The 15,804-nt window shown below is 45.3% G+C and overlaps 1 protein-coding gene across 1 annotated transcript in view; it reads right to left on the bottom strand.

Moving 5' to 3' along the window:
• Nucleotides 1-15,804, bottom strand: part of drosha (drosha ribonuclease III) — a 155,364-nt gene that overhangs the window by 114,406 nt on the left and 25,154 nt on the right. Inside the window, exons 13-14 of the mRNA XM_078539651.1 lie at nt 13,823-13,992; nt 6,131-6,255 (exon numbers count right to left, since the gene is read on the bottom strand). Of these exons, the coding sequence (XP_078395777.1) occupies nt 6,131-6,255; nt 13,823-13,992 (295 nt within the window). The remainder of the gene's footprint in view (nt 1-6,130; nt 6,256-13,822; nt 13,993-15,804) is intronic.

Below are 15,804 nucleotides of genomic sequence, written 5' to 3'. Positions count from 1 at the left end.
CCAATCAAGCGGGCTGCTTTGTCCTGGATGGTGTTAAGCTTCTTGAGTGTTGTGGGAGCTGCACTCATCCAGGCAAGTGGGGGGTATTCCATCACACTCCTGACTTGTGCCCTGTAGATGGTGGACAGGCTTTGGGGAGTCAGGAGGTGAGTTACTCGCTGAGGGATTCCTAGCCTCTGACCTGCTCTTGTAGCCACAGTTTGGGTTGGGTTCCATGTGAAACATGTCTTCGACAGAATGACACATAACTTCCTACCCCTCGCATATTTCCAATATGTTGATGATGCATTTACTTTGTTTAAATCTGCAGCTGCATGTAATAATTTCCTTACATGTTTTAATGGACTCCATGCTGCGCTCAAATTCACCTATGAAATGGAGCAGTCAAATTAACTCCCCTTCCTTGACATACTAGTTGGGAAATCTGCCAGGAGGTTCTCTACCAAAGTCTACCGCAAGCCTGCCTTCACTGGTCAATATATGCAGTGGGATTCTTACAGTTCCACACGCTATAAGATTGGTCTTATTGGTAATCTCGTAAGTAGGGCCCAAGCCATTTTCTCACCATGCAGAAATGCTGAAATAGGGAGCAGCAAAGGCATCCTGTGGGATAATGGCTACCCTGATCAGATCATTTCATACTGTATATTGCACAAACTCATGAAGGGGCCTAAGGTCGTCAATTTCGACCATGAAAAGTGTCCAGTCTACCTCAGATTACCCTGGAAGGGCAAGGTATCTCAAGAATTTGAGCAACAGGTGAAGCTAGCTGTTTCACGCTGCTACTATGCAGTAGCAACACGAGTGGTGTTCACCACTAACAGGATGCTGCCGTCAAGCCAAAGAGACATTCTGCCCATCACACAAAGGAGTAATGTGGTATATGAATTTCAGTGCCAGTGTGATGCTAGATATGTAGGCTGCATGTGCCAAAGACTGGTGGATCATATCAAACAGCATGTCCAGCTGCTGTTCGCAACGGGCAAGGTACAGACTGTAGACAACCAGCCCGTGCTTGCAAAACTCAAAACACGGTGTCCAACATTAGATGTGATTCTGCGATTGGACAACATTTGCTAAATAATCCTCAGTGTGCTAAAAATTACACTGACAACCAATTTAAGATTGTCCGTTGGGCTCGCAGTGTGGTGCATTTGCGTGTAGTGGGAGCTGTATATATTCATACACAGGGCCCTGATCTTTGTGGGCAGAAAGAACACGCCTGTTTCAGTTAAACAAAATAAGTCACAGCCATTCGCTAACTCATTCCTCAGGGTAATGCCTTGACCAATCAGGGTCAAGCTGCCGGATTTAAATTTCAAACAATGCTTGGCAGTTAACTGTCAGTCACCCTCAATGGTGCATTCTCCATGGCAACGCCTCTGCCAGAGTCCATGTACGAACCAATCAGCACTCTCTTCACATTAGGTATAAATTTTTGTTTTCCCTTTCTATTTGGTATTCTTGTGAAGTGTCCTGATGAGTGCAAGACAAAAAACTTCGACATTTTTTTTCAGCAATACTTGAGTTCTGTGCTACCAAATAATTAAGTTAGAATGGTGCTTGCTGTAGGCTGAATGGCCTTCACCTGTGCTGCAAAATTCCGTAGTTCACTTTGATTCTCATTTGGAAACCCAACTCACAAGATAATCAATCGACAATGAAGGTGGCCATTCAGCCCATCTTAATCGCTTCATCCTCAAACATTCTAGCATCCTCACATTTCAGGCATTTCACCTACACTGCTCTTCCTTGGAGACTTGTTCCGTAAAATCATTAAAAGATTCATAGAGGAGGCCATTCAGCCCACGTTGCCTGTACTGGCTCTTTGAAAGAGCAGTCATACTTTAGTCCCACACTCCAGCTTTTTGTAAGTCCTTCATCCTCAAATTCTCATCTAACTCCATTTGAAAATTGTCAGTGGAATCAGGTCCACCACCTTTTCAGGTCAAGCGTTCCTGATCCTGGTGACTCTCTGAGTGAGAACATTTCCCTTCATCTCCCCTCTGGTTTTCTGGCCTATAATTTTAATCTTATGACCTCTGGTTACTGACCCACTCCCCAGAGAGAATAGTTTTACTCTAGCAAAACCGTTCACCATCCTGAAAGCTTCTAGGAGGTCACGTCTCAACCTTCTCTGTTCCAAAGAGAACAGCCTGAACTTTTCCAACTCTCCCCATCCCTGGGTACCTCGTCTGTGCCCTTTCCGAAGCCTTTATACTTTTCAAAGAGTTGACTTCTTTTTACTTGAAGCATTTTCTGGTGCCGGAAAGTTTACCTTTCACCAATTTGTACGTGTGTCTTTTCTGATAAAAAGCAAAAATGTTAGAATTACCTTATCCATAGTTACATCTGCATAATGCTAGAAGCATTCATGTAAAAAAAAAGTGAGGACAATTGACACAAAAGCTCATGAAAGCACAGGCACCAGCACAAAAAAACCCCCTACAAAAACACGCTGAAAATGGCCTGAATGATCGATGAAATCGCCCTCCTAAATTACATCCTGATTCAAAGGCCAGCGTCGAGGGCCCGTGCACACCAGATTTCCTTGGCATCAGGTTAGTCAGAGGCCAGGACAACAGAGAGAGACTGAGTGGGAGATTTCTAAACACCTCCAACGCCACGCCACCAATAAACACATCTTCCCCTAATTGCCCCTGGACTGAGTGGCTCGCTCGGCCATTTCAGAGGGCAGTTAAGAGTCAACCACATGGCTGTGGATCTGGAGTCACAGGTCGGACGGCAGATTTCCTTCCCTAAAGGACGTTAGTGAACCAGATGTGTTATTACAACAATCGATGATAGTTGTCATGGTCACCATCACTGACTAGCGTTCAATTCCAGATTTATTAATTAAAATTTAATTCCACCATCCTCCCCTCCCCTCCCATTCTGAAGGGACCATTCCTTCCAAGACACCCTGGTCACCCTCAATACCCCGTCCCCTTCCCAGAGCACCTTTCCATCTAAGTGCAGGAGATGCAACACCTGCCCTTTTACCTCCTCTCTCCTCAGCAAAGCCCTAAACCCATCCTTCCAGAGGAAACAGCAATTTACATGTACTTTGTATACTGTTTAGTGTACTGTATTTACTGCTCAAATACAGTCTGCTCTACCCTGGGGAGACAAAACACAGAGTGGGTGGCCGCTTTGTGGAACACCTCTGCTCAGTTCACAAACGGGACTCTGGGTACCTGTTACTTTAATTTTCCACCTTGCTCCCACTCTGACCTTCCAGTCCTGGGTCTGCCGCTGTGCTCCAGTGAAGCTCAGTGCAAGGTCAAGGAACAACACCTCACCTTTCGATTACGCCACTTTACAGCTTCCACTACTCAACACTCCACAATTTTAGATTGTAGCCCCTGCCCACATTTTGTTTTGTGCTTTTCTTTGTATCGTTTTTTTCTCGTTTTTGCTTTTAGGATGGTAGCTGTTCCATCATTCTGCCATCTGGATCACCAACTCTTTTGTCATTTAACCTCTCTTGCCTTCCACCCTATCAGGACCTTCCCTCTTGTCCATATTTGCACAGAGACTCTAAACCAGTTTCTTGACGACTATTAACAGTTCATTTCATTTCTCACCATGTTCTAAAGCACAGGATACAGGAGGAGGTGGTAGCGACCCTATTACAGATAGATGGAAGATAGTTTATGGGAAGCACAAGTAGTGATGACAGAGCGTTGGCAGAGGAGAGCAATGTGGGTTTGGGATATTGGCTGGGAGAAGTTATCTTGGGGTTTGTATGCAGAGGCAAGTGGTGGTTGTGGTAGGGCAGAGTAAATGAAGGTTTTGGAATAACTAGGGTAAGTGTTGTGGTCTGAGAGCAATGGAATGCTAGGAAGGGTGCTCTAGGCACATGGTCTGGGTATGGTAGAGGTGGAATGAAGGACTTGAGGTTTGGCAGCATGGCAGTAACATAGGCGGAATCATTCCCCCCCCACCCCCCCCGCCCCCGCAATCTCGCCACCACTGGCAGGAATTGTGGGGAGGTTGCGGGGGGGGGGGCGAGTGTGGACCATCCCACGAGAACTGTCGAATCGGTTTTCCTGACAGCAGGAATCGATGGCTGGGACTTGCCCAGATGCGAGAGTGAGGCGCGGGTCATCCTGCCCTCCCCGACGTGTAAAACCGTCGGAAACTCCCGGCTGCACGGTTCACCAGCCCAGCGATTTCCCGCTGGCCTCCACGACGGAAAACATTCCCGCTTCCCGTCCCCGCCATGGGACTGAGGCCTGGAGTGCAAAATCCCAGCTATCGCGTGGGCACACTGTGGAGCATGGCAGCACTGGGTGGGTATCTGAGGGAGCAATCTGAGAGTGGGGAGAATTGAATTTATTTTCTTAATTCTTTCATGGGGTGTGGGCATCGCTAACGAGGCCAGCGTTTGCTGCCCGTCCCTAATTGCCCCTGAACTGAGTGGCTCGCTCGGCCATTTCGGAGGGCAGTTAAGAGTCAACCACATTGCTGTGGGTCTGGAGTCACACAATGTCCCAAAGGAACATTAGTGAACCAGATGTGTTTTATAACAATTGGTGATAGCTTATAGTCATCATGACTGAGACTAGCTTTCAATTCCAGATTTATTAATTGAAGTTGAATTCCACTAGCTGCCGTGGTGGGATTTGAACCCAATGTCCCCAGAGCATTAGCCTGGGGCTCTGGGTCGCTAATCCAGTGACATTCCCACCACCTCCCCTGCCCCCTCACATTTGAACACGTGGGGCAGAATTTTGCCCTCGATGGGCGAGCGAGCCCCACCGTCTCGGTGGCGAGCGGGCAGCCGACCCCCGCCGCCAAAACGGGGCCCACCGCCATTTTGAGTGGGCGGGCCAATTAAGGCCCCCCCAGCGGCCTGCCCGACGGGAAGGGCTGTGCATTCCCTGTTCCGGGGGTGGGTGGGTGGATTCCCCATCTGTCAAAGAGCGCACTGCTCCCTGAGACAAAGTCCTGTCTTAGGGAGTTTAGTGAAAGGTAAATAAAGTCAAAAAACAGAGACATTTTAAAATTATTAACATGTCCCCCTCATGTGACAATGTCACACGAGATGGGACATGTTGATAACAAACTCATAAAATTTATTGAATTTTTCCAAAACGGATATGAAACTTCATCCCGCCAGTGGATGAAGTTTCATGAATGATCTACAGACCGCTGGGGCTCCTGGCCTGCCCGCCAGCCTTAAGTTTGGATGGGCAGGGCCTTTAATTATCTTAATTAGCCTGTCAATGGCCTCGATTGGTCATTGACAGGTCGGCGGGCGGACAGCTGATTTCGCTGTCCGCCGGCCTTCCTAAAAATTTAAAGGGCCCGGGATGACGTTGGGGATTCCTCCCGACATCATCCCGCGTCATTTTCCCCTCGGCGACCGGGCCCCGCCCCCAAATCGCCGAGGGGGAAATCCTGGCCATGATGTGGGGAGCAATTGAAATCATAGAATAGTACAACACAGGAGGATATTGTTCTGCCCATCGAGTCAGTGATAGCTCTTTTGAAGAACAATCCAGTTCGTCCCTCTCCCTCTTTCCCCATCTCCCTGCACTTTTTTTTTCTTCGTCAAGTATTTATCCATTTCTCTTTGACAACTACAAATGAATCTGTATCCACCATCCAGGCAGTAAATTCCAAATCTTAACCACTCGTTACATAAAAAAAATCAATTTTCTCGTGTTACCTCTGGTTCTTCTGCCAATTGCTTTGAATCTTTGTTCTCTTGTTACGGACCCTTCAGCTTTGAGAAAAAGTTTCCTTGGATTTACCCCCATCTGAACCCTTCATGGTTTTAAACACATCTATCAAATCTCCTCTTCGTCTTCTCTGCTCTAATGTAAACAACCCCAGCTTCTCGGAGTAACTGTAATCCCTCATCCCTGGAACCACTCCAGTAAATCTCCTCCATAACTCTCTTCAAAAGCCGTCACATCCTTCCTTGAAGTACAGTGCCCAGAATTGGACACAGTACTCCAGTTGGAGCAGAACTAATGTTTTATACAGAGTTTAGCACGACCTCCTGGCTTTTGTACTCTGAGGTTTTATTAGTAGTAAGGAAGGAGCAGATGGGATCATTTCCAGCATGTGCAATACTTTGCATCTGTGTGTTTGAGGTAGTGCGAAGAGTTCAACTTACTGTGGGTCCCCAGCGTAACTGAGTTGAGCAGGCCGAATGCCAAAATGAACGATAATTGGAAATGTAATGACCTCGGGGTTAAACTGTTCCCGGTCCAACTGGTCAATGCGAACAGAACTAGGCTTCTGGAAACGAATCAAAAGTTTCAAAATTATACAATGATCTGGTAAACAACAACACACTTATGTCATATCGGGAACTGTTCAAGTTAAGTGATCTTACAGGTGTCAAGACTCTAAGTGAGCAAATTCAAATAGCCTTTTCGATTTTTGAACAAATAGACTTAAATATTTGATAATCATGTATCTGCTTTACCCACAAACCTCTCAAATGAAAATATACATGAGTCTTTTGAAAGCAAAAAAAAAAGCATAAAATTGATTAAGGCGAAAAGCTAACTAGATAGAAAACCTGTTTTTAAAAGCACTGATTCAAAGCTCTACTTTTCCCATAAAAACATCTGTGTCGTGCTGTTCTTCGGTTTGCCACCCTTCCACCAATGGGAACAGTTTCTCCCTATACTCTCTGTCCTGATCCCTCTTGATCTTGAACATTTCTATCAAATCTCCTCTCATAATTCTCTCCTCCGTGGAGAAAATCCCCAGCTTCTTGAAACTATCCTGGTCACCGAAGTCCCTCATCCCGGATAAAAGCAAAATACTGCAGATGCTGGAAATCTGAAACATGCCGGAAATCTGAAACAAGCACAGGAAACGCTGGAAGGGAAAACCTCAGCAGGTCCGACAGCCTCTGCGGAGAGGGTAACATAATTGACATTTCGGGTCCATATGTCTGAAGAAGGGTCATCCGGACTCGGCACGTCAACTCTGTCTCTCTCTCCACAGATGCTGTCAGGCCTGCTGAGTTTTTCCAGCATTTTCTGTGTCTGTTTCCCTCATCCCTGGAACTATTCTTGTAAATCTTTCCTGCGCCCTCTCTAATGCTCTTCTTAAAGCGGAGATAATACTCCAGTTGAAGCCGACCCATTGTTTTATTGCTTTGCACTCTGTGTCTCTAATTATAAAGCCCATGGTCTCAACCTGTCCTGTCACCTCCAATGGCTTGTGTACATCTACGCCCCCTACCCTGGCCCTCTACTCCTTAACCCGCTTTAGGATTGTACCTTTTTTTAAATATATATATTGCCTCTCCAGATTTGAAGTAAGAAACCCACAGTCAACATTTCAAAGGCAAGTCCTTGCAAATAGATTTTCATTAATAAACAGATTTATTTTAAGATTAACTATTGTTACCCAATTGATTTGCGAATAAAATTACATTGCGTCTACAGCACAGGAACAGGCCATTCAGCCCAACAAATCCATGCCAGCACTTACACACCACATGAGTCTCCTCCTACCCATCTTTACCTAACCCCCATCAATACATCCTTCCATTCCTTTCCTCAACCAATTATCCAGCTTCCCCTTAAATGGACTGCCACTATCCACCGCAACTATTCCTTGTGATAGCGGGTTCCACATTCTAACCACCCTCTGGTTAAAGACGTTTCTCCTGAATTCCCCAATCAGAAATGTGTGCAACAAATTGTACTTCTAATGAGCTTGAGAGCTTGCAAGATATGGGATCTTTTCTGTCCAGGAGATTTCAGATTTTCTTTTAATTTAGAAGCTTTGTTGTTAAGTCCCATGAACAAATTTATCAAAATTTCTTACATACAAACAAACGAATTAGGAGCAGAAGGTCATTCGGCCCCTCAAGCCTGCTCCGCCATTCAATAAGATCTGATTGTGGCCTCAGCTTCACTATCCTGCCCACTCCCGATACCCTTTGATTCCCATGTTAGTCATGAATCTATCCCAAAAATATTCACTGATCCTGCCCCTACCACTCTCTGGGGCAGAGAGTTCCAGACTCACAACCCTCTAGGAGAAGAAAATTCTCCTCATCTCCGTTTTAAATGGGAAGCCCCTTATTTTTAAACGGCGTCCCCTAGTTCTAGTCTCTCCCACAAGGGGAAACATCCTTTCTGCACCCACGCTGTCAAGTAACCTCAGGATCTGGTATGTTTCAATAAGATCGCCTCTTATTCTTCTCAACTCCATTGGATACAGGCCCAGCCTGTCCAACCTTTCTTCGTAAGATAAGACCCTTATTCCAGGAATCAGTCGATTGAACCTTCTCTGAGCTGCTTCTAATGCGTCTGTATTCTTACTGGCCCACGAAGATAGTAATTGAAGCAGAAATAAGGGGCAGCGTACTTTGGCAGCAGTGTACATGGACCGATTTTCTCCAACAACTGGAATATTTGATGTCATTAGTCACATCAAAGGCGCAGACACAACGAAACGTGTAAGGCAAGAGACATCATGTGGCTCACATGCCGATTTGGGCTGCCTGACTGCAGGAGAACAACAGCTCGCTAAGAATTCTTATGTTAAAACTCCTGGCTGCAACAATCATGCGACAGCATCCACAAGCTACAGCATGTACCTCACCAGTCTGTCGCCTGCTCCAAGACCTTAGTTATTTAGGTCTTGCCACCAGATACGATAATGAAAGGCAAAATTAAACTGGCCACATTATACAGCACTGTCACACCTTTAAGCAATAAAATCTAGATACTTCATTGGGATATTCTCAAATCAAAACATTCAAAAGATATTCAGTGTTGCAGCTGTGCGCTTATATTGGCTCTCTGTTCCTCATAGTTGCTTTAATTAGGTCTCCAACCTGCTTCCTTGTCTTGTAATTTAATTAGCTTCTTGTCGAATTATTTTGAGTTTGTCAAATTACACAAGAATTTTGCAGCATAGAAACAAGCCATTCGGCCCAACAGGTCTCTGCTGGTGTTTAAGTTCCACAAGAGCCTCCTTCATCTCACCCTATCAATATACCCTTTGATTCCTTTCGCTCTCATGTTACATATCCAGCTTCACTCCACTAAACATTCTGGCTGCATGGTGGCAACTGACAGTCCACTCAGAGTCTGGGTTGCTGCGGTAACATGGCACTTTTACATGGAGTTATGGATAGAGATGGTCAAAGCTCCTATCACATGGCTTACCAAGAATCTCTCTGGCTCTTACCGCCTGCCATTTGCGAGGGTTGGAAGGATTTGCATGTTGGCCAGCTTCAATATTTTGCCTAAATTCCAGCTTTGTATTGTTCCAAGAGTCAATCTTTAACATTAGAACATAAGAAATAGCAGGAGGAGGCCATTCGGCCCCTCAAGCCCACTCCACCATTCAGTAAGGTGTTTCGAATTCCACATTCCCGTCTACCTCTGACAACCTTGGATTCTCTTCCCTAACAAGAGTCCACCTGCCTCTGCCTTAAAAATATACTGTGACCCCGCGTCCAGAGAGTTCCAAAGTCACACAATCCTGAAAGATTAAAATTCTCCTCATCTCTGTTCCAAAAGGGCGACCCCTAATTTTAAAACAGTGCCCTCTAGTTCTGGACTCACCCACAAGAGGAAACATCCTTTCCACGTCCACCTTGTCAAGACCGTTCAGGATCTTGTACACTTCAATCAAGTCATCACTCACTCTTCTAAACTCCAGTGGATACAAGCCCAGTCTGTCCAACCTACACTCATCAGACAACCCACTCAACCCAGATATCACTCTAGTAAACCTCCTTTGAACCACCTCCAATGCATTACAACCTTCCTTAAATATGGAGACCAAAACTGCACACAGTATTCGAGATGTGTTCTCAACAATGCGGTATATAAATGAAGCATAACATCCTTACTTATATGTTCAATTCCTCTCGTAATAAAGGATAGCATTCCATTAGCCTTCTTAATTACTTGCTGTACCTGCATACTAACTTTTTGTAAGATATGTACTAGAACACCTAGATCCCTCTGCACCTCAGAATTATGCAGCTGTTCTCTGTTTAAGTAATACTCTGCTTTTTTATTCTTCTTGCCAAAGTGAACAACTTCACATTTTCCCACATTATACTCCGTTTGCCAGATCTTTGCCCACTCACTCAACCTATCTATATCCATCTGCAACCTCATGTCCTCTTCACAACATACTTTCCTACCTATCTTTGTGTCGTCTGCAAATTTAGCTACCATGTCTTCACTCCCCTCACCTAAGTCATTGATATAAATTGTAAAAAGTTGAGGCCCCAGCACAGATTCCTGTGGGACTCCACTCTTCACATGCTGCCAATCCAAAAAAGACCCATGTATGCATACTCTCTGTTTTCTGCCAACCAGCCAATCTTTTATCCAGGCTAATATGTTATCCCCTACACCATGAACTTTTATTTTCTGCAATAACCTTTGATGTGGCACCTTGTCAAATACCTTCTGGAAATCCAAGTACAGTACGTCTACAGGTTCCCCTTTATCCACAGTGCATGTTACTCCTTCAAAAAACTCCAATAAATTGATTAAACATGATTTCCCTTTCACAAAACCACGCTGACTCTTCCCAATTACCTTGAGGTTCTCTAAGTGCCCCACTATAACCTCCTTAACGATCGATTCTAACACCTTCCCCACCACAGACATCAAGCTAACCGCCCTGTAGTTTCCTGTTTTCTGCCTCCCTCCCTTCTTGAATAGAGGGGTTATATTTGCTACTTTCCAGTCTAATGGAACCTTTCCAGAATCTAACGAATTTTGGAAAATTAACACAAATGCATTTACTACCTCATTAACCATCTCCTTTAAGACCCTCAGGTGAAGTCCATCAGGACCCGAAGACTTGTCAGTCCGCAGCTCCATCACTTTGCTCAGTACCGCTTCCCTAGTGATTGTAATTTCACCAAGTTTCTCTCTCCCTTCCACTTCCTGATTTACAGCTATTACCGGAATGTTTTTTATATCCTCCATAGTGAACACTGAAGCAAAATATTTGTTCATTTCACCTGCCATTTCCTTATTATCTACTGTTAACTCCCCACTGTCACTCTCTCGAGGACCAACACTCACTTTACTTACTCTTTTCCTTTTTAAATACCTGTTCGAGCTCTTGCTATCCGTTTTTGCATTTCTAGCTAGCTTCCTCTCACTCTCTAATTTCTTTTTCCTGATTAACCTTTTAGTCATCCTCTGCCATTCTTTACATTCTGACCAATCACCTGCCCTACCACTCATCCTCGCACAGTTATGAGCTTTTTCCTTCCATTTGATGCTTTCCCTAACTTCTTTAGTTGGCCACAGATGGTGGGTCTTCCCCTTAGAATCTTCCTTTAACACTTTGATCAGCTTTTAAGTCACGGTTTACTTTCGGTCCAGCATTCAACAACAACTTGGCTTTTTATACCGCCTCTAATGTAAAGCAATATCCCGAGACGCTTCCCAGAGACCAGAATCTGAAATGGCTGCCCAGTCACGGAAGGAGGTATGAGGAGGATACACCTCAAAAACGTACTCAACAAGGAGGGTTTTAGGGAATGTTTTCAAGGGAGAAGAGGGACAGATGTAGGGAGGGAATTCCACAGTACAGGATGGTTGAAGGCATAGCCACCAATGGCGTGGCAAGGGGGAGGGTGTAGACACACAAGAGGTCAGAGTCAGAGAAACTGAGAACTCTGGAGATGGGAAGAGAAAGGGAAGGGCGAAGCCATGAGCATTTTTAATTTGAATAAAACATTCTGAAACACCAGATATTACCATAATAAGCAACCCCTGGTCGATACGGAGTGGAACTTAATATGAGCACTCAGATATGGTTTTACAAGTTACATTTTTAAAAATCTTTTGTAGTATTATTATTCCATGGCTGTCTTCACTCTATACTCAGACTACACAAAGATGTACCAGTTAATGGGCTTTGAATTTATATTGCTACAGGTAACTTGCCAATAATTATGATGAAGGATGGTAATGGAAGATTAAAAATTCCTTCTTAATAAATCACCAAGAAGCAGTTCACTCTTTGCATATCTTGCGTAAATACCTTGCTCACACTCGAAGGAAGTCATGAATATCTAAATCACAGCAAATATTAGAAAACATTTCAGATGACTGATCATAAACATTCACTACGTCATTATCTTGTACTTGTTGGAAACGCAGCAGAAATTAATGCACAAAGCGGACAACTTGAACTACAATTTGACTTCAGTCAAATTCTGAGCCTCTTGTGCTTTCCTGATTTTAATGGCGACAACCATTGGCGACCGTGTTTTCAGTGGCTGAGACCCCCAAGCCCCAGAATTCCCTCCCTAAACCTCTCCAATCGTTACCTCTTTATCCTCCTGTAAGGCGCCTTAAAACCTACCTCTTGGACAAAAACGTTTAGCCTCGTATCACATGTGGCTCGGTGTCATTTTTTTGTTTTATGACACTCTTGTGAAACGCCTTGGGACATTTTACTGTGTTACACCGGCTGTATAAACGCAAGTTTCTTTTTTTTTTTTAAAAATTCGTTCTTGGGATGTGGGCTTCGCTGGCTATACCCACCATTTAACGTCCATCTCTAATGGCCCTCGGGAAGGTGGTGCTGAGCTGCCTTCTTAACAACCGAATGGCGTTCTAGGCCATTTCAGAGGGCAGTTAACAGTCAACCACATTGCTGTGGGTCTGGACTCACATGTAGGTCAGACCAAGTGAGGGTGGCAGATTTCCTTCCTTAAAGGACGTTAGTGCACCAGATGGGTTTTTAACGACAAGCCAATAGTTAGATAGAGTGGAATTTAATCCAGCCTCTCGTGGTGGGAAACGTGGTGGCCGGGCCCACTACATCGCAGGAAAGGCCGGGTTTCAGTCTACTGGCGTTGGGAAAGCTCCCGCGATTAAATCACAGGTGGGTAGGGGCCAATGTGAGAAACCTGCCTGGTTGGGGCGGGTTGCCAATTAATGAGCCAATTGACATTAATTATCCGAGCAGATCAGAATTTACTGGTGGCTCAGGGATTTAAGTGGGAGTGGCACAGCTTTCCAGTGCTTCTGGAAGGCCTCCCAGCGACCTCTGTTGAGTTTGCCAGTGGCCTACCAGGGGTGTCCCTTGTTGCCAGGCACTCTGTGCCCAAGTGAAGGGTTCAGCATCAGGAAGGCAGGGTGGATTCACTGAAGGCCCTTGCGTTCCGACAGCCTCTACCCCCTACCTTTCCCGCGGGCCCTTCCTCCACTAACCCTCGTTCACTTTTGTCCAGCGATCCAACGACGCTCCCCGGTGAAGTTCTTGGAGTGTTACCGGCAGCAGCCACCACTCCCGGCGACGCTACAGGAAATGAAGAGACTGACAGCTCTCTGAGGGAAGGATGTCCGCCCTGGGGTCCTAAATCCTGGGGGGAGGGGGGGGAAGGCCCGATGCTGACCAGTTAAGTGCCTGGTAGACACTTAATGTGGTCGTGCCTTCCCCATGCATGTGACATGGGGGGGTTACTACCCATTCTCCAACCAGTGGAGGAGACCCCATGTCCAACATCAATCCCAGCTCATGGTCTCCATCTGACACTAGAGATTCTTCCCCCGCCCCCCCCAACCCCCAAGTTTATTTAATTTATATCCTGAGCTGCCGTAGTGGGATTTGAATTCATGTCACAGGATCATCAGTCCAGGCCTCTGGATTACCATTATGCTACCATATCAGGAGAAGCAATCAGTTGTAAATCAATCACTTACCAGAACGAATAAACACTATTACTGCTTAAGTCATAGATCTACTCATTAGCAAACACTTTACCGTAATTTTACAGCTTCCTATCTGAGAACACATTAGATTCTACATAAAGGTCCACTTCTGTGTGAACACATACCATGCCAGGGTGGGTCACAATCATGCCCTTACATTCTTCAGCATATTTCTGCCATTCCAACTCCTCCCACTGCAGCATGTTAGCAATCTCCTCCTCAGGAACCAGAGGTTTACTGCTGCGTAATAGGTAAAGCAACACCTGATGCATTGAGAGGACTTCTTTTCCACTATCTGACAGCAAGGAAATAAAACAGAAAATGTGAGAGCAGGAAAAGGAACAGTGTCCAGAGTCCCAGTGGAACCATAATTAACCCTGCGAACGTGTGTTCGCGTGTTGGCACTTACGCCCCCAAACGATACTTGGCGTTAACAATGTTCGGTGATCGCCTGCTTCCAGTTACCACTTTCCAAATCATATTTCTCAACTGAGAGGGAGCAGCCTTTAGTTGGTTTGGCGCCAGGGAATATTTAGAGAGTGGTTAGCAAAGCTGTTCCCGCTCGTAAAGGATCGAGAACGAGCGGGCACAGATTTAAAGTAATTAGTAAAAGAAGCAAAAATGACGTGAGAAAAAACTTTTTCATGCAGCGCGTGGTTAAGGTCTGGAATGCGCTGCCCAAGAGTGTGGTGGTGGAGGCAGGTTCAATCGAGGTATTCAAAAGGGAATTAGATTGTTATCTGAAAAGGAAGAATGTGCAGGGTTACGGGGAGAAGGTGGGGGAATGGCACGAGGTGAGTTGCTCATTCGAAGGGCTGGTGCAGACAAGATGGGCCAAATGGCCTCCTTCTGCGATGCAACAATTCTGTAAGGGAGCTTGAGTTTCAGAAACAAGAGTTACTGAGTTGCCAAAGCAAGGAAGTTATGCCGAACCTTTATAAAGCTCTGGTTAGGTCACATCTAGAGTATTGTGTCCAGTTCTGATCACCACACTTTAGGAAGGATGGGAGGGTCCTTGAGAGAGTGCAGAGGAGATTTACCAGAACAATTCCAGGGATAAGGGATTTCAGCTACAAGGTTAGCTGTAGATACCGGTGTTGGACCACTGCCTCTGGAAGCATGCCTGAAATGGCAATGGAGGCTGGCAGATGCCAAGGCAGGCAGGTTAGAAAACCCATCTCTGTTCATTGGGACATCGCACAGTGCTGTACATAAATTTTAGGCACCTTAGATCTCACCCCTCACCAACCTCCCTGCCCCCTCACCAACCTCCCTGCCCCTCCATATTCCCCCCCATCCCTACTCATACAGAACCCACTATGGACAGAACTCATGAGCTCTATAGTAACATTGGGAAGTCTTTGAAATGTTCATGAAATTGTCAAAATAAACAAACAGCCCTTCAAACTCCACTTCAATAAAACATAACCTCTTAACAGCTGATAAAGAAATCGGTATAAACAAAGCTCACGATCCCCTTGACAGCAGTATCAACAACCCCCGCTGAACCGAATCCTTTAGTGGCTTTACAAGTTCAATCAAGCAATCATAATGGGATTCAATTGCACAACTGTGTCAACAAAACCTCCAGAGCTGGATACTTGTGCCTTTGAAGTAGTAGAACAGATGGCCAGCTGTTGCACTGCTTCTATGGCAAACAGATTACCAGTCTGTAAATCAATGCAAAGAACAAAGCACAGAGTCCGATTGACATATTAAGATATGAACCTCAATGCTATTTAATGGAGAAGAGCACTTTATCCACTGGATAAGGTACTCAAACGCATCTGAACACTTTCACAATGCTGGTCAATTTAATTGTTACTTATCTTTCAAGAACAAAGCCCTATCATCAATAACTGCATTGAAAACATGATTAAATGTTGTCTGATCATTTAAGAATGACATGTAAAGTTGGCAACATCTTTTAAACTTACTTTTCAAAAGGTTCCCGACTCCAGAACAGGCTTTCCCCCCATGGTTCACGACCCCCTCTGACCTGGTGTGCACCACATCACCTTCAGAAGCTGGGCCGACTCCAAAAAAAATTCCGGGGGGGGAGGTTATGAAATCACTGACCCCCCCCCACTAACCCCGCAATGGAGTC

The sequence above is a fragment of the Cetorhinus maximus genome, chromosome 3 (genome assembly GCF_964194155.1).
Source record: "Cetorhinus maximus chromosome 3, sCetMax3.hap1.1, whole genome shotgun sequence".
Taxonomy (NCBI): domain Eukaryota; kingdom Metazoa; phylum Chordata; class Chondrichthyes; order Lamniformes; family Cetorhinidae; genus Cetorhinus; species Cetorhinus maximus.
The sequence above is the reverse complement of the archived record's forward strand: the minus strand, read 5'-3'. Positions and strand labels throughout refer to the sequence as shown.